This window comes from Marmota monax, unplaced genomic scaffold, assembly GCF_021218885.2.
Source record: "Marmota monax isolate L192 unplaced genomic scaffold, Marmota_monax_Labrador192_F-V1.1 WCK01_AAM20220418_F8-fsc00046, whole genome shotgun sequence".
Lineage (NCBI taxonomy): Eukaryota > Metazoa > Chordata > Mammalia > Rodentia > Sciuridae > Marmota > Marmota monax.
Window position 1 is genome coordinate 8,788,693 of NW_026692486.1, and position 19,098 is coordinate 8,807,790.

The window sequence follows — 19,098 nt, forward strand, 5'->3', positions numbered from 1 at the left end:
CATCTAACCACACATTTCTCAGGACTTATCCCCATCGTTAAGCAACACAGCTGTACTTAAAATTTACCAGGCCAAAGAAAAAATTCATAGCACATTTCACAACTCCCTAGAGATTCATAGGCATTTCATTCGGCCACAGAGAAATTTTCCAAGAGGTCTTTTGAAATGTATTTGTATTGGGCATTTCAGAACCTATCAGTGCTGATCCCCACAGTTCAGAGAAGGACTTCTTCCTTCTATTACTTTCCATGTCCATAGGCTAACGCATAGGTGGAAAACCTTCAATACCCAGCTAACTTCTTACAGTCCTTGGAGAAATTATTACAAACATATATTCCATTCATGCCTAGAGTTGCAAAGTACATTTATTGGCTAAAAGATGAGATATTACTCAGTAAAAATTTGTTTTCTGTTTTTCAACATTTTAACAAATATTTAATAAGAAACTACTTTGGTGTGCTAGGAGCTGAGAACACAAAGATAAATGAGAAATAACCCTTGCCTTTAGGGAGCTCATAATCTTTTTTATCTAGTGTATTTATATGGTGGTCTCTTCTTTCCTTCTGTTCAATTTATCTAAATAAGAAGGGTGTGTGTGTTGAGCTTTGCTTTCATACTCTGTGTTGCTGTCGGAGAGCAAATATGTTTCTCTCTGCTTCGCTTTGCAGCTCGCCATCTGAATGTCAGAAGTCTCTTTCTTTTTGTGTTTCTCTCCCTCTCTTCATTTCAAACTTCAAACTTCCTGAACTCCTTCATTTTTTCTTAGTAAGTCAAGAAAAATTTTATTTTGCTAGATTTGTTAATTCTTATATTCCCTTATCTTAAACCTTAATTTCAACACTTCAGATTGGTCTTTATATTTACTTATGTAGACCTTATGGAATTTTTCTCCATTGACATTTGGGTATAACTTGACAGGAAAACAAATCAAATTCTAAATCTCCTAAGCTGACAACTCCCAACTCCCAACTCCCAGGTAAGAAATATATATTATATTATAAACAGATACCTGTGAAGTAGAATGATAAGAAGGATAAATAATAGAAGGATAAGTTTATCCATTTGTATTTTTTTACTCACTGTTTGATATCAAAAGTCACACTATGATTTTCATTAGATGTGACTTGATTTCATTTATTTTTTTTTCTTTTGGTGGGGGGTACCAGGGATTGAACTCAGGGGCACTCAACTACTGAGCCACATCCATAAGCCCTACATTTTGTATTTTATTTAGGGTCTCACTGAGTTGCTTAGTGGCTTACTGTTGCTGAGGTTGGCTTTGAACTCATGACCCTCCTGCCTCAGCCTCCCCAGTTGCTGGGATTACAGGTGGGAGCGATCACACCTGGCCTTCATTTATGTTTTTAGTTAGTATGTGAACCAGAATAATGCAATTTAATTTGGGAACAATAACATATACTCTTTTTTTAAAAAAATATCAGGAAATGGACAGATTATAAGCAAGAAAAAATAGTTCTATGTACATAGAAAATAACATGAAATCAAACCTGGGTCAATCACCATTTCACTTTATTTCATGATCCCATGTAATTAACTGCCTGGTATAAAATGAAATCAAGTGTTAAAAGTATATTAGTTGCATCCTATTTTATGAAGGTCTAGCTTTCTAAAAATCAGATTGTTCGCCTTATTCATCTTCTTTTGAGGCTCTTTATTTTAAGTCCTAGCCTTAACTCCAAGTACTGAGTGATGAATATTATCAGCCAGTTTCTGCTGAATTAATATCAGATTTTACACTAAGACTTTGGAAGTCCCTTCTGGATGGCTGCTTCTCCATTCTCATTGTACCACCCACCCTGACTCCTCACACACCAGCCACACTGGCCTCTCTCTGTTCCTTAAACAGGCTATCCTGTCCCACTTCAGGACCTCTGAGCTCTGGTGGGATGTGTTTCTTTGGCTGAAATATTTTTATCATTGTGTCTCTAGTACTCATAAAAGTGTCTGGCACACAGTATGTGCTCAACAAATATCTGTTTAGCTAACTGACTTATTGGTTGATCGATGGTTCTTTAAAGTAGATTCATTCCATTTTTATTTTAGATTCAATAAGACAGTTTCCTCTACAAATGAACCCTGAAGTGAGATATATGTATATATGTGCGTAGTCATTAAGTTACAATATTTAAAATGGCATTTTTTGCAGATATAAACATACATATAAATAATCCAGGAATATTTTGAAAAAATATATATATAGGAAGTTAGCTGAATTCATAAAATTTGTCATAATCTGAAATAACTACTCACAGTATAGAATTAGACCTGGGATTTTAAATATAATGTCTATGTTTTCAAAACTAGGTATGAAAGAATAAGATGAGATGTACAAGACTGCAAGGGTACAAGGGGCAAATGCCTCCATGTGGCACTGATGTCCCTAACATGTGCCTGTCGGAATGCCTAACAGCAAGCTATAGAAATTACACAAATATTTGCACAGAATTTTTTTTTTAAATCCACCAACTTATTCCTATGAAGACTTCAAAAATTAAATCTTTTGACAAAAAATAATTTACATGTATTACAAGTATTTTGTGAATCTTTCTAAATTTAAAATAACATGAAAATGCCTTTCCTACAAGCAGGAAACCACTGCATTTATTTGTGACCACGACCTTTTTTTTTTTTTCCCTTCTCTTCCTTCCCTCACCTTGGTAAATGTTCCTCCTATACCAGGCTGACAAGTATCTAAAGATCCATAAAACATGAGTTTAATAATATAATAAATCACCTGTTACTGGCATTTTTAAGATTTGGCTTTATCGAGTTTTAACTGATATGTTTTGCAGGTATTCCTGCTGTTATATGGAAGCAATATAATCTTAATATTTAGTTACTGCAACCTAAAGACACTCTGTTTTACTGATGAATGAAAACTGCAAGTGGAAACAGTGTCCCTCTAATAATTAAGGCAAGACTGTAAGCCACAAAATCTAGCAAAATTTCTAATTAATTATAATTAATTCTTTAAAGTTCAAAATTTAGTGGTGAAATCTTCACCCATCCATTTATTCCAGTGTCAACTGTTTATATTCATAGAAGTGTCATTGCATTTAGCAGTCTTGAAATCATCTTAAAGAAAATTTCCAGCCATACCAGTTCTCTAAAAGTTTGATATTATGTATGTTAATTGTTTTAAAACAAGACAAAAATTAAAAATCCACCATTCACACAATTAAAACTCACGATTTTTCTTAACCTCGCTATAACAGATGGGGAAAATGTGTCCTGTTGAAAGCCATTTCTGACAGGAGAAACAACGTCAATTTTTAGAAACTCATAAACATGGGCCATAAGTGAAAGCACAATGAAGAAACATATTGTGCACAGAAAATGTCTTAAGACAAAAATATGATATCTATACAATGTACCATCAGTTGTCGTAACCCTAACTAATCGCTGCACCTCATCCATCAAGTTCAAAGGCAGGTAAAGTAATAGGTTCCTGGATAAAGCACGTACAGGATGCTACTGCCTACAATGGAAAAACAGCCACTTGGACGCATTTTTGTTAAGTGAGCTTATGTTGCTCTCTCTTGGTGAAAAAGTAGTACTGTTCCAATTGACTACCACCAATTTTTTAAAAACTTTTCTTTGAAAGGTTTTCTTGTTAAGAGAAACAGTCTGTTTTGATACAGCATTTTCAGTGCCATTTGCACAAATTAGAGTGCTAATTGCTAACCTTAGAACAGCTAGAACTACTTTAAATAATTCTGGGTTTCTAAATTGATGTGAATTAAAAGCCAGTTGGAGTACACCTCAAATGTTTTCATTTAGGGACTCCAGGAAATTTCATTTTGTAATAAACAAAGTACCAAATAAAATGAAGAGCAGGAGGGTACTAACTATACAAGAAATTTGACTTTGAAAATCTGATTCAGTAAAAGAAGGTGAAAATATTGGCAGAGTCTCCTAAGTGCTCCATCCACTTGTTTATTTGCAGAAACAAATTATGATCCATTAAAAAAAGAAAAGGTTATTGGATAGACATAAATGGTAGCAGAAATCCAACATGTTAAAAAAAAAAACATTTGCAATAACCAATTTTAATATCAGAACCAGTGGCACACTGCAGCCAGCTGGTACCAGCTTGCAAGAGCTAACAGTGTTATCGTCCCAACTCCATGTTCAGTGACATAATTTTGACAGATGAAATCTGTCATGGTGGGAGTATTTACACTACTGAAATTAGAAAAACACTATAAATAAAGATTTTCTCTCTCTCTCTCTCTCCTCTGTGTGTGTGTGTGTGTGTGTGAGAGAGAGAGAGAGAGACTGATTATTAACATTTACCAATAGAAGCACACCAATAGAAGTGCCAAAGAACATACCAATAAAAACTTTTCTCTTTGACCAAAGTCAATTGATATATAATTAACAAATTTTCCTAATTGCAATAAATATAAATGCAGAATAAAGGGTTTCTCAGGGGAAGTCACTACATACTAAATACTGTATAAATGAAAAATACTAAATACAGTGTAGTACCTTGAAACAAAGGGACATCTTTCCCCCTCCCTTTCAAATACTTACAAATCAAATAACATATGTTATTGTCAGAATAGAAACTATTCACAATTCCCATTTCTTCTCTTCCAAATCAAGTCTCTTCAGAGAAATACTCCAGCCCCTTTTTAACCAATTTTTAACCAGTCATCAAATGGGAATGAGTAACTTTTAGAAAATTTTTAACATATCAAAAATATCACACTCAACCAAAGTGAAAGAATGTTTTGTGTGCTTTTGTGTTTTACATCTGAGACTGGTGACATGAATGTTTGATGGTGGAATGAAGCTGTAAAAGATATAATAAGTAAAAGTCTATTTGGTAAAGGCTTGAAAATGATGTTTCATAAGGCAAGCCCCTCAAGTGCTCACTGGGTTACAATTTAGAAGGTAAGATTGGGGGACCAAACTGTTTTAATCTTCCTTTCCCTTGGGAGATTTACCCACAGATTTAGAGAACCAACCTGGAAAGCAAGGGCTACAGTGTTTCAAACCTTAGAATAGGACCTCCTGTCTCCAAGACAAGAAAATGACTTCTAAAGTATCACAGTCTCCTGCAGCCCACATATGTCAAAGGCATGGAAATGAACTTGTAATGCACGGTCTAGTAGCTTGCGTTTGCATTAGGTACAGCTCGCTGTGTGTGGAGGATTATCAAGGGAAGTTTTGATTGATTATTATTCCAGTACTGCCTTTGCCCCTAGGACCCACTTGAATATGTTATACCTCAAGGTGACTATTCTATTGAAGAGAATATAATATTAATTAATTAATGATTACATATAAATAATGAAAAGAAACTAATTGAGCAATAGTTCAGCTAAATAGCTCCAACAATGTCACTAACAGCGACAGCACAGCTGAGCAATTGATAAACAGTACCAGCCATTGAAGGCAGAAAGAGAGCCTTTTAAATTCATCTTTGCACGTGTTTCCTCACAATGAAAACCAATAACAAAAGCATACTTGAAATGAAAAGATGTTAGAGAAAACATAATTATTGATCAGCCAGAGTTGTCTATTTATCATTTAAACCTCAGCATAAAAAAGGTATCTAGTGATATAAGATTATTTCTAATATTGACAGAAGGATAGGAAAATCATCATATCTGTAACATGGAAAGAAAGAATCATCATGTGGCAAAGAACAATCAATGAGACTGTAATTTTTAATATTACAAGTCATTAAGTTGAAGACATGTGAGAATCAGTTCTAAATACAACATATAATCAGAATCTATTGGGAAACCATATGATTAAAATAACTTTGTAAAAACTGCAACAAATCAATAAGGTATTTATTTAATAAAGTAAAAAAACATGACCTCTGGGTATAGTTATTTTGAAGGTTCCTATCATAAGTAATGAAAATGAGGCTTCATCTCATTGACTTCAGAAATGCCCAAATACATGTTTATATCAATACCATATGAGTACTATCATTATCATCCCCATTTCACAGATAAGAAAAATGAGAAGCAGGGCATTAATTAACTAATTTACAGGTCAAATCACTAGGAAGTGATGTGATTAGAAGTTTAGCTCCTAAATCCAGCCTCATAGCAACTGCGTAACACACATCTCTTCTGGATTACAGACAAAACTGTACAAACTCCAAGAATCCTTTCTAAAGAGAAATCTCCATCTTAAGCTGTTTTTTTGCCTCTTTCTACTCTGTGCCCCTGTTTATATTCTACAATAGCATACATGCAATTCTGTCTTCTGATCAACTGATTACCCCACATTCCTGATGCCTGAGACCATTCCATCCAGGAACCAGACAGGCCCTCTTACCATATGAAGGTATTCCATGCTAGCAATAATGTAACATGTGATAAACCTCCTGACAGACACTTCTGCAATTTATTCTCGTTATATTTAACAATTATTTTAGATGACTTTTTCCTGTACTAGCATTCATGCTCGTGGAAAGTAAGGCTGTCATCTTATTAATAATTTGTTCCTTTGCTAGCTAGCATAGTTCCTGACACACAGCTGATACTCAACACATCTGTTAAAATGAAATCACATACCACAGCCAAGAAACACAATTTTGAAAGGAAAATCCCAGCCTACATATTAAACAGAGTTAACCATGTATTGTGCACTAAATAAGAAGTTTTAAAATAAAAAGAAAATGTGTTTAGATGGTTTCTTGACTTGTCACCTTTATTCTTCATACAACATGGGTCTGAAAAAGGGTTCATTCTTTTAATTCTGCTTCATACTGCCTCTTCTTAATCCACCTGGACTCTGACTACAGTGTCCTAACTATTCTTTTGAAACAAGCCACCCCCAACTATCTTCCCCAACTTCTCTACAGAGACCGACATAGTTAATTCCATAAAATGAAGACTCTATCACCTCACAAGTTGTTTTAAAATTTTCTATTGATTCCATTGTGTAGAGGGTAAAAGCCAAACTCTAAAGCATGACATCTAAGTATTTGGAATTTGAACCAACCACTACACCTATCCATACACATCCTGTATTACTCTATTTTTCATCTCTTCAATGAAATGTCTGTAGTTATATAATTGTATAGAGAAAAGCTGTTTATTTAGCTCATAGTTCTGGATTTTAAGGGCCTGGTGCTGGCTTCTGTTCAACTCTCCTGAAGGTCTCATGGTGGAAATGCCATGGTAGTAGGAGTGGTATGACAGTTAGAGATCATACTTCCAGACAGGAAGCCAGAACAAGAGGCAGTGCCAGCATTGCTCTTTTTATGAAAGAGAGGAAGGAAGGAAGGAAGGAAGGAAGGAAGGAAGGAAGGAAGGAAGGAAGGAAGGAAAGGAGGAAGAAAGGAGAGAGGGAGAGAAGGAAGGAAGGAAGGAGGGAAGGAGGGATGGAGGGAGGGAGGGAGTGGGGGAAGGAGGGAGAAGAAGAAAGGGGGAAAAAGCTCTTTACAGAATTAACCAAGGATCTCTCCCTTCTAAGAATAGCACTCCATTGACTTTCTACAAGGCCTCACCTCTACTAGGCCTCACCTCTTTCAGTTCCCAACACCTCTTCACAATACAGCACTGATGTCAAGTTTTAACACATGAGCCCTTGGAACATAACTATATTCAAACCACAGCACCCGCCAAAACACGTTCAGACATGCTGACCTTCAAGTCCCCTGAGTAAGTTGGGTCCTCTGGCTCTGATGTTTCCTGTGTCTGGATCCTTGCTTTATGCTGTTGAAACTCTGCTCATATGTCAAGACCCACTGGAAGTGGTCTCTTCTCAGCTTTCCCACACAGGACACTTAAGATTTCTGCTATATTCCCACAAATGCCTTGTGTCTCCATCATATTACTTGTCTGCAGGTATCATTTAGTAGTGATTATGGGTCTCCCCACCCAGTATAGGAGCTCTGCATAATCCCAGAGCACAGTGCTCAGCAGGAAGTAGCTTTAGTATTTATGCTGCTTAACAAGTGACTGCTTTTACATTAATCAAGACCTACTGGGTAAAATCAGAAATAACCAATTAAAAGCTTTCACTTATCATCTTTCTTACTAATTCTCAGAAAAAGCATGTTCATGGTAATGCTGTGATGTTTGTATTTCCTAAGACCATGCTGAAGACTGCTCCTTACAATGGCCCAAGTCTTCCTTCTGTTCACACAATGAGAACTCACCCCACAGATGAACTTCTAGGGAATCGAACCACCACTCTTGTCTGCCCCCTTGTTCTCGACTTACGTGCTACCTGTGAGAAGGAGTAAGACAGCAAGGTGGGGAAATGTGTGATGGGAAAACACTGAGCACATCCAAGAATACCAGACTGGCTTGGAGAGCGCTCAATCTAGTATTTCAACACAACTGTTTCTTTGGGGTGAGAACAGACATTCACTGGGAGGTAGGCGCTCAGATGTCCATACACACAAAACTAAAGAAATTGAGGCTCAGAGTCATTTGCCCAAGGCTCCCCGGGGATTGAAACTCAGGTCATTGTGGCATCTGAAGCTGCTCTTTTATTACAGTGTTGCATTATTGAAAATAATAAAATCAAGGAGTTTGGGGTTCATTTTGGCTAAACATTCCTGGCTACATGACTTTTACTTTGTGATGTGGAGCGTGAAGAGTCACCTGGACAGAAAGGAGGTAGGGTCTGGAATTGAACTCACCTCCTCTCCCCCCTTCCCTCGCCCCAGGTCTTCATTCCCCCACCCCCAGGCTGTTCTGGAGTTAAGCGGGCGCCTTGGGAGGCCGAGGATCTTTGCTACAGGTGCCAAAGTGGCCTCCCTGAGCGCCGAGTCCCAGCGCTTCACGCGCCAGCCCTCGTGACAGGTTCTACTCCACTCGGGATGCCCGTCTTATGTCATCTTTCATGTCCACCACAGGTCCACGATGATGCGAAGCAACTCCTCCTCGGCTTAGGAGCACCAGCAAGGCGGGATGCCTGCTGTGCCGCAGGAAGGTGGGTGAGGGCAGCCTTTCACTCTGGCCTCTGTACCAGAGAGATGGCACGGCTTCATCTCTCTCCCCCCAGGAAATACTACCCGGCTCTAGGAGCTCGAGAATCATTAAAGATGGAGTCTTGTTTCCCAGTGATAGCTAGAATGCCCGCTAGTTAGCGTGTACCCAACACATTGTTCCTGCATGGACGAAGATGATTACCACCTGGTAACACGTTTCCTGAGTCCTATTCTTTCACCCAGTGATAACTCTTTCTGATCACTGGTGATATGTTTGTCATATACAGTGAGGAAACTGTAATACATTACTCCAGAGACTAGTGCTATGCTCCTGGCAACAAAACTCTCATAAAAAACATGGTGGTACTTATTTTTTAAGAAACAGAGACCCCGCCCAACCCAGCAGATTCTTAGCACCACCCAGATTGGAACCTACATCCTCTGCTTCCCATTCCAGAGTATTTTCTACTACATAAGAAAACACACACACACACACACACAAAACAATAGACTAATAATAAGCGCTAATAAAGTAGAGGAGCTTTTTTTTTTTTTTAATTTTACCTAAACTTTTGCATTATTTGGTGAAGTATTAGGGTTCTATGTAGCCTTTTAGAAATCTAAATCCTCCAGCTAACAGGTACCCAGGTCAGATCTGCAAACTGCAGTCAGTATTTCTAGCATGTGTAGAAACAACATTAGAAATCAACATTAGAACATTTCAGGTCTTTGTGTTTCTTGTGATTTACCAGGATGTATAACTCTCGTGAGAGTCTGAGCAGTCACAAAACTTAGAAAAGTTATAATCACTTACCTGAGGTCAAATAGGACACTATGAGCCAAATTGCAAAGAAAAAAACAATTAGTCAAAAAAGGTAAATTATTATTCATAGAATTGCTTTTGCCTTTTCTACCCATTCTTATAAATGTAAGAATTCAATGTTTTAGTAAAAACAGCCAAAATAAGCAAGATTTACTTAGCATTTGTAGAGTAACACATGAGAAAATGTGTAGCTAAATGAGATGAAATTTAGAAGCTGAGAAATGGAAGGGAAAAAAAATTCAAAAAGCCAATATAAGTAATATTTGGCTGAGAAGCCTGAGGCTAAAATACAAACTCAAACTAATTTCTGAAGAATCTACTTGTTTTTTATTTGTTGTAAATGTTTCATGACAACTCTATTGCTTCAGTTTGGAAGTCCAAATAGAATTAGTTAAATTTGCTTATTTTAAAAAAGCCCCTTTAAGTTCTCCCCAAATTTGAGTTTTCTTTTGTACTTTTTATATTATGATGTAGAACATTTACTGAACAAATACCAATTTGAGCTGAAATGGTATTAGGTTTTGATGATCTACCTATTTTTAGCCTAAGGACTAAGTGATTTTCTGTATTCACATTTTCATCATTTTAATGAAAATGAGGTAATATGCTGAAATGGTGTTTTCTTAGATTGTATTAAGGTTTATATACTCTCGATTTTTCATATACATTGTCATATGCTTTTCCTCTAAATCAGATATATTATCAACTGGCCAATATATTAACATTTTTACTGCTAACAGCATGCTGCAGTTTTAAAAAATTAATTTTATGTCTCTCAATCTTTTACATTATCTTATTCTAACACTAGCAACAGCAGAGCTATAATAGAACAAAGCTTAATGAAATGTGTATAGTTTTGTGGTTGCCCTTGAAAGTCTTTGTCACTACAGTACTTATTCAGTACTTAAAGGGGTGGTATCCATTTGCATATATTCTTAAAACAAAAGTTGGAATTTGCTTATTCTCATTGCAGGTTTCCATTACTATACAAAATATTGAAGGATGCATTAATATAGTTTTTCAAAAATTAATGTCTTATTTCTGTGTAATAGACAACCCACTACTTAGTCTACAGAAATCTCAGTATTTTTTAAAAATGCATGAAACAGTTCAGTTTAGGCCACTATAGCACCATTCAATATATACTTCCTAAATATAATGAATGGTAGGTACTATATTTTTAAAGGGCAATATTTTTACCTGAGATAAAACAGAACTAAGTGTGACAAAGCTTATTAAGGCTTAGGAAGTCCTACCATGTTGCTTTAAACAAATAAACATAGACAAAAATCTGACATAATATTGACTCTCACAAATAATATGACAAACTTTGAATAAAATCCAACTTTTTGGGTTAGCCACAAACAGAGCTTTTTATTTCTATATTTTCAGATGGCTGTCAAGTGTTTCTAGATATTCCATAATATAATGCAAAGTTCTTTTCTGCTAATGGGTGATTTAGATTTTCCATGTGAGGCAAGCATTGTACAGCTGAGCTTTATCTCCAGTACCCCCTTCTAGGATTCTAAGTGCATCTTGAGATACTAAAGACTCAGAGGTATTGAAAGTAGAGAAACACATTCCAACTTTTACAGTCAGTGTTTTCAAATTTTACTTGACCATGGCAATGGGCATTATTGTCACCATATTCTATATACGTAATGAATAAGCATTCAAAGCCTATATCCTTTTTAATTAGTTCTTTTTAGTTATACACAACAATAGAATATGTGTATTATATTGATGTAATTACACAAGCATGGAATATATCTCATTCTAGTTAGAAACCCATTCTTGTGAACATACATGATGGTGGGATTCACTATGGTGTTTTCATATATGTACACAGGAAAATTATTTCAGATTCATGCTACTGTCTTTCCTTTCACTATTCTCTCTTTCTTCCCTTCATTCCCCAATATACTGTATATCTATTCTTCCCCACTCCCTTTTTATTGTGGGGTAGTTTCCACATATCAGTGAAAACATTTGAGTTTTTGCTTTTGGGAACTAGAAATGCCTGTATCTTACTCTCTACAAAACAACTTAATATTCATTTTCAAGGCACTGTATGTAGTTTTCTGACACTAGAAATTATGTCAGAATGTTTTGCTTTATAATTTTAAATACTTAAGAAATTTAATTAAATGGAATTATAATATGGTATATATATATATATATATATATATATATATATATATATATATATATATATTTAATTTGCTATATGTCAATTATTTAGTAAAATAGGGAGATGCCAAACCACACACCTCATCTTTATCTTCACTGAAAAAAAATCAAATAATCCAACTTTTAAAGTCTGTATAGAATATTTTAACTTTACAAAAATAATATGATTTTAAATATATATTTTTTGAAAAGTTAACATTTATACAATCTGGTTGTTAATGCAAGGCATGCATACATTAAAGTACCTACAACATGATAGGATTTTTCCCCCAGTATTGGGGACTAAACTCAGGACCTGTGCATATTAGGTAAGTGTTATAACAATGAGCTACATGCCAACCTTTTTTAAAATTTTACTTTGTTATATATGACAACAGAATGCATTATGATTCATATTATACATATAGTGCACAATTTTTCATATCTCTGGTGGTACACAAAGTAGAGTCACATCCTCCTTAACGTCAGGTCAAATAAATAAACCTATTTTGTTTACTTGACCTGACTTTAATGGCAGGTAGCACTATCCTGGATAGTGCTATTGCTGTCTGTACAGCATCAAAAATTACTGTGAAAATATATCTCATCACCTTGAAAACTTAATTTGAAACCAATCTCTATTAGTAAAGCAAGGATGTGACATCCACACGTTTTCATACATATACTTAGGGTAATGATGACCATCGCATTTCACTGTCTTTCCTACCCCTATACCCCTTTCCCCCCTCCTTTCCCTCCCCTTTTCCCCATTGCCCTATCTAGAGTTCATTTAATTCTCCCACCCACCCCCACCCCACAGCATATTATGGATATGCATATGGATCAGCATCCTTAAATCAGAGAAATCATTTGGCATTTGGCTTTTTGGGATTGGCTAATTTCACTTACCATTATATTCTCCAGCTCCATCTATTTACCTGCAAATGCCATGATTTTATTCTCTTTTAATTATGCCCAGCCTTTTTATTTTATTTTGAGTCAGGGGTCTTACTAAGTTGCCCAAACTAGACTTGAACTTGAACTTCTGCCTCGGCCTCTTAAAGAGCTCAGTTCTCAGGTATACAAACCCTGCCCCTAGGATGATAGGAATTTTATCCAAAGTGCTTTTGTTCTTTTAAGGAAAATTATTCTAAGTTGAGGTATACAGGTAGAATTCTTGGCTAGCATACACAAAGAGTTCAGTTCCCAGCATTGCAAAAACTAAGTAAATGAAGGAAAACATTTCCAAATTCTTTATATGTAATTATCTTAAATCACAACGGTATGAAGGTCAATAGGACATGTTTCCTTTTGAAGCTTACTGTGTAAATTTCAACAATGATGAATAATTATAAATTCCAGAAAAAAAATGAACTTCATGCCTGAGATTCTGACATAATTCTAATCAGATTACTAATACTGTTCCTATAATCCACAATACTAGAAAGATATAAAAGTGAAATTTCTAAATTTTAGAACTATCTGCCTTCCAGTTAACCAAAAGAGGAGTTCAAACCCATTTTGTTTACTTGACCTGACTTTAATGGCAGGTAGCACTATCCTGGATAGCACTATCCTGGATAGTGCTACTGCTGTCCGTACAGCAGCAAAAATTATTGTGAAAGTATATCTCATCACCTTGAAAGCTTAACTTGAAACCAATCTCTATTACTAAAGTAAGCAGGGGGAGAGGGAGGTATGTGCGGAGAGAGAGAGAAACAGAAATAAGCATTTGATGACATACTGTAGGCTTTCTTATGTTAAACCTTTTTTATTATAGTAACATATCTGAGTAATTGAAATAACTTCACCATACAGATACCACATGCTGGAGCATGACAATGCAATGCTAATTGCATACTGTGTTAACATTTCAAGCACATTTTCTGTGACAATATTTGGATTCATATACAGGTTGTAAAGCACATGGGAATATTTGAGTCATGATTTGTGTTAGTACATGTACTGCTTTTAAGCTAATCCTCAAATCCAAAACCTTCTGTAAATCCATTAATCACATGTTATAGTATGTATAGTCATTACTGTATGAACTCAGGACAAGGAATTGTGGTTAGCCTTTGAAAGAGAAATATCAGCATTATAGGGGTCACTTTTGTAAGGTAAGTCTTCTTACTAATTTAAGAATAATTAGTCTATTGAGTGATGTTTTTACCAATAGCTTTCAAGTTAGTAGCAGGGGATAAAATGAAAGCTTTATTTACTCTTCTTAGGTAAGACAGCCCAGTTAATACAGGATATGTTATTTGAACAATTTTCCTTCAATATATTATATACATATTTATGATAGATAAAAAAATGGCGGCAGTCTCAAAGTGTGCAATAAGTTTTAATATTAAAATTTTTGGTTGCAAGAATGTTATTTGTAGCCACGTATCTTGCTTTTTGTATGGATCCAGTAATTAATGCTTTTTTAGGCATAGAGACTTCAACCCGGTTCCTAAAAATCTCAGCAAACTGAACTTGATCCAGTAACATGTTGGATCTAAATTTTATTGTTGTTCAGGCAAACACATACCATAAAATTCAAGGGCAATGAATGTTTAAAAAGCAGGATTTCTCTTTTCTTGACTTTGTCCATGCAAAGTTCAAAGCTTGAAAGGGCATTCAGAGAAGGAGAAAGATAAGAGGGAGAAGAGAAACAGAAAGCAATGTAAGGAATAAAATTTTCATCATGAATATATTTCTAAATTTTAATTTATTTTTAAGTTAACATTAGTCCAAAATATTTAGATAACTAAAGATTTAGATAATATGACTCTCAAAAACAAATTTCTCAATTTAAAACGAAGAGCAAATACTTAAAAAATCATCAGATCACAGGAAGACAATTCATTAAATAGTTACATTTTTTTATTGTTAACTCTTAGAATGAAGTAAACCAAGACTCAAAATGTAAATTAGCATTACAAAACAAAAATGGGAAGCATCTTCTGTCACTCCTGAGGTACTTCCTATTATTTTTGAAGAATATATAATTAAGAATGAATCAATGCTTTACAGAAAATTAAATAATAAAATTTATGAAGCTTTTTTGGGTACTTTTGAAAATGTTGAATATTGTAGTGTGTTGAAGAGAATTTCTACACAGAATGACTTTCACATTTTAAAGAAGAAGATATTTGAATTTATTTATATTAAAACATCTGAAATTTCAAGTTAGATAAAATTCCATTCTCATCTACTAAGTTAAAAATAAAATTAAAATAAGATCATTTTCAGTTTTTTTTTACATACGCCACAATAATAATCTCTTTAAAAAACAAATTGTCAAACTAATAGTAGAATAGTCAGAGGCTCTGAGATGTATTAGTTATCTATTGCTTTGTAACCAATTACCCCCAAATTCAGAAGGCCACAATGTCTGTGGTCAGGCAGCTAGATGAACATCACTTAGTTGGATGCCCTCAATTTCCTATGACTAGAAGCCACTATTATCTAATTGTGCATAAATATTAAATGAAAAGAAAGGGACTTTTGTTGTTTGGTTTGGTAGTTTTTTAATTTCGGGAGGAAGAACTAAGGAAATTTTGGTGTATTTACACCTAACGTAGACATATAATAAAATTTGTGTACATATCCTGGCATCTTATCTGTAATATACAACTACATACTAAACAGAGGCTACCCTTTACATTTCCATGCTTGATTCTGTTACAACATCATTTTTATATTCTTACAGTAAATTAAATGCATTAAAATTTTTTGCTTATAAAATGAATCAAAATATGAAGAACGGTACCTTTAATATATCATATAAAGCAAATGATAACTAATCGACAATGCTGGAATATTTGAGTGAAAACTAATTTGCAATCTCAGACTGGGTTGGTATGGCATGATTTAAAATAAAAAGGTTCTTTCCTAGACAATCTGGAAATCAACCCAATCTTATAGCTTTGGTAAGCATTCCAGTCTTAAGATTTACCCAATTTAGGGGTATGTTTTTCTATATCATAGTGAAAGTATGCTTCCATTGTAAGTAAACCAAATTCCCTTTTAAAACCCCTGGTGAGAACAGCTTTCACAGTTTTTCAAATAAAGCTACTTTCTCTCTTTTTTAAAAAAAAAAAAACAGTTGAATTTGTACTATTGCTTATGCTGATATATTTTTACCCTGTGAATAAAAAATTTATAATAAAAACTAAGGGATATTTTATGTCTCAAAAGCATTTCTATGGTCTCTGGAGACTTCATGGTTCATTATTGTGTCTTCTCCTCTTAGTTGCTCATTAGGGAATAGCACTACAGCAGCTAGAGTGCACAGCATGCCAGGTAGCATATATAAACAATGAGCAAATGGCTTTTATTCATAACCTCATCATATCAAAGCAGATCAGTATGAAAAGGCAAATGTGGGTAATAAAATTCTAGTGCTCAAAATAAGGCCAGATGTATGTAGCTAGAGAAGTAAAATTTAGTTCATCAAATAGCAGGGTAATTCTATTCTTTAAAATTCACTTTTATCTTTCAATTGTGTGAGTGTGTTTCTGGAGGAAGGGTTCCTCCCAGTGTTGAACATTTTCATTTTTTATTTTAAATAAAAATTTCACTCTTGTATGAATAAACACAGAAGTTCTAAAACATATACTAGAGAAAATTAAGTGACCATTTGTGACTTAAGCTAAAGCAAGTGAATGACCATCAAACTGGGTTGACAGCATTTATCAGCCATTGCAAGTTGTGTCTCCTTCATGGCCAAAGCATGAATTTGAAAAAAAAATGACTAAAAATACTACATGAAATGACTGACTTTTTGATCATTCTTACAGTGGTGTTATAAGAGCCCAGTGTTTACATTATTTATTTTGGAAAAGCTACACCATGTTTAAGAATTCACAAAATAGAGTCCTAAACACTTTTTAGGAATTTCCTTCATCCCGATATCTTGTCCTCTTTTCCTACAATGACAATGGCAAATTAACTGGGATGCATCCAGCAAAGAAAGTTCCCAACTGGAATGTGGATGTTAAGTAGTCAAAAGAATAAAGTAACGAGCAATAATTTAGGAAAGAAATAAATCATTTCGGTCCAACACTCTCAGAAGATGGCCTTAAAGCAAAAATCTGTCTGACTTACAACTCTGGGTTGTCAACTATCCAGCTTCTGAATTAAACCAGGCCAATCTGCCTGTCTCAGTTCTCCTGCTGTGAGGCCGTTTCTTGATTTACTGGAAATAAATTTTAGGATATTAAAAAGAAGTACAACATTCATGAATTTTGCAAATACATTAGCATCTATGAGAAGAACCACTGGGTGAGGAAGTTTCAATAAATTTCTGAAAGTAATATACTTTCTAAGGAGTTCAATGATAGAGGTATTTATATATTTGTGGAAAACTAAAGGCTCACTCATTGGTTTTCAAACCATAAGCCAGAAATCGAAGTAAATTGCTATGAAACTTATCCATAATAACATTTGACAGGAAGAAAACTTCATACTGTACTTTGATTAAAACAAATTTCTCAAGGGTATGTCAATGATTAGTAATATGTGGCTACTACAATCTTGTATTCAGAATCATTTAGATTTTTCCATGGTGTAATGAGAAACTACCATACTAAACTTAGAGATTTATTATATAATAAGTGTGATGCATTATTTTTTTAACACCAAAATGAGTTTGAAATGTCTGTTCTTGTACTTCTGCAGAAGAATTGTACTTAAGCATATGTTTACCCATCAAAGACATATTTTCCAAATAAAAATGTTATGAGACACAACAGTCATATAGAATTCTGTCATTACCATCATTTTCTGTTCCTTTCCATGACTCCCTATAAAATGTAAAGATATAAACTATATTACATTTTATTGTTAGCCCAATGGATTGTCTTCTGTTTTAGATCATAATATGATCTTACCAGATCCTTACTGAAAATGTACTTTATTACATGTTGATGAATTCCCACACAGAGGAATAAAAATGTAGGAAAATCAGTTTGGGATTTTTTTCTAGTACTTTACATGTGTATATTAATGGTAAGCCCATTTTTATACTTAATCCCATCATCAAGCAACACCAGGCTTCTCGATCTTTTGTGTTTCATTTTAAATGGCTAGTGTAACAGAACTATAATATATTATACTATTAATGCTTTTTCAAGTCAAAAGCCGTGTTATCTAGAAAATAATTTAACACTGTAATGGGATCATCAAGATCAATTCCATTTTATAATCTCTGCAGCAAAAATAACATTTCTAGTAGGAAGGAATTATAAACCTAGCAAATTCTAGACATTCACATATTTGTGTAAACAATTTAACATGGTTTATTACATTTCCAGAAAGGTTAAATCTTATATTCAGTTTTCTGCTAATTCTTCTTTCATATATTATAATAAATATATATATACATACATATATAATTTGAGTGCATGTGTGCATATATTTCCACACATATATGTCATATATACATAAAACAGCACTTAAGGGTTACTGTCTTTGTGTGTTCAACTTGAGGCAGTAAATTAATTGCTATTATGCATGACCTATGATGGATCTTCCTTTCAGTTTCATGAATGGCCATATCGGGATGTAAACAAAATATTGGAGCGAGTCATTCCAGGAGAATTGTATTTTGTGTTGTAGATTGGTGTCCTCATGAAGAACTGGGTACTTCCTGGTAGTAAATACCTAAAAATGACAGGTAAAAAATTAGATTATTACAAGCAAATTAGTATTAACATTTCTCACTAAAGGGCTATGTGTTTAGTAATTTATACACCCTACATGAAAAATGTTACTGGAATAACAGTGCAATTCATATAAAAAGATTTTCTCCCCAAGATCAGGGGTCAAGGAAGCTCATAGAACTTTACTCAAAAAATTGAACATAGATGCAACATATGATATTATTATCTCAAGATATCCCATAAACAATCATTGAACTCAAATGCTATGAAACTGTTTATGTGGCTCGTGTTAATTTAGAATCCATCATCAGTCCCTGTAAGTAATGTGTGGAGCTAAATATTTCTTTAAAATATGGGATATGAGAATTTTTGACAAACCATATTAACAGTAATTATGTTTCCAAGAAGCTGGAAATACTGATTAGAATTTAAAATATATTGTTGATGTATTATATCTAAGGGTAATCTAAAAGAAAAAGTTAAAGACTAACATTCATAATTAGATTAGAAATTTTATA

At 34.3% G+C, this 19,098-nt stretch overlaps 1 protein-coding gene across 8 annotated transcripts in view; it reads right to left on the reverse strand.

The window, feature by feature from the left end:
* Nucleotides 1-14,417: 14,417 nt before the first annotated feature.
* The window catches only part of Ttll7 (tubulin tyrosine ligase like 7), a 162,663-nt gene continuing 157,982 nt past the window's right edge, over nucleotides 14,418-19,098 (reverse strand). For all 8 annotated transcript variants that reach the window (XM_058578990.1, XM_058578989.1, XM_046443225.2 and 5 more), the window contains one exon: nucleotides 14,418-18,581. In XM_058578990.1, the coding sequence (XP_058434973.1) occupies nucleotides 18,461-18,581 (121 nt within the window). In that variant the 3' untranslated portion in view covers nucleotides 14,418-18,460. The remainder of the gene's footprint in view (nucleotides 18,582-19,098) is intronic.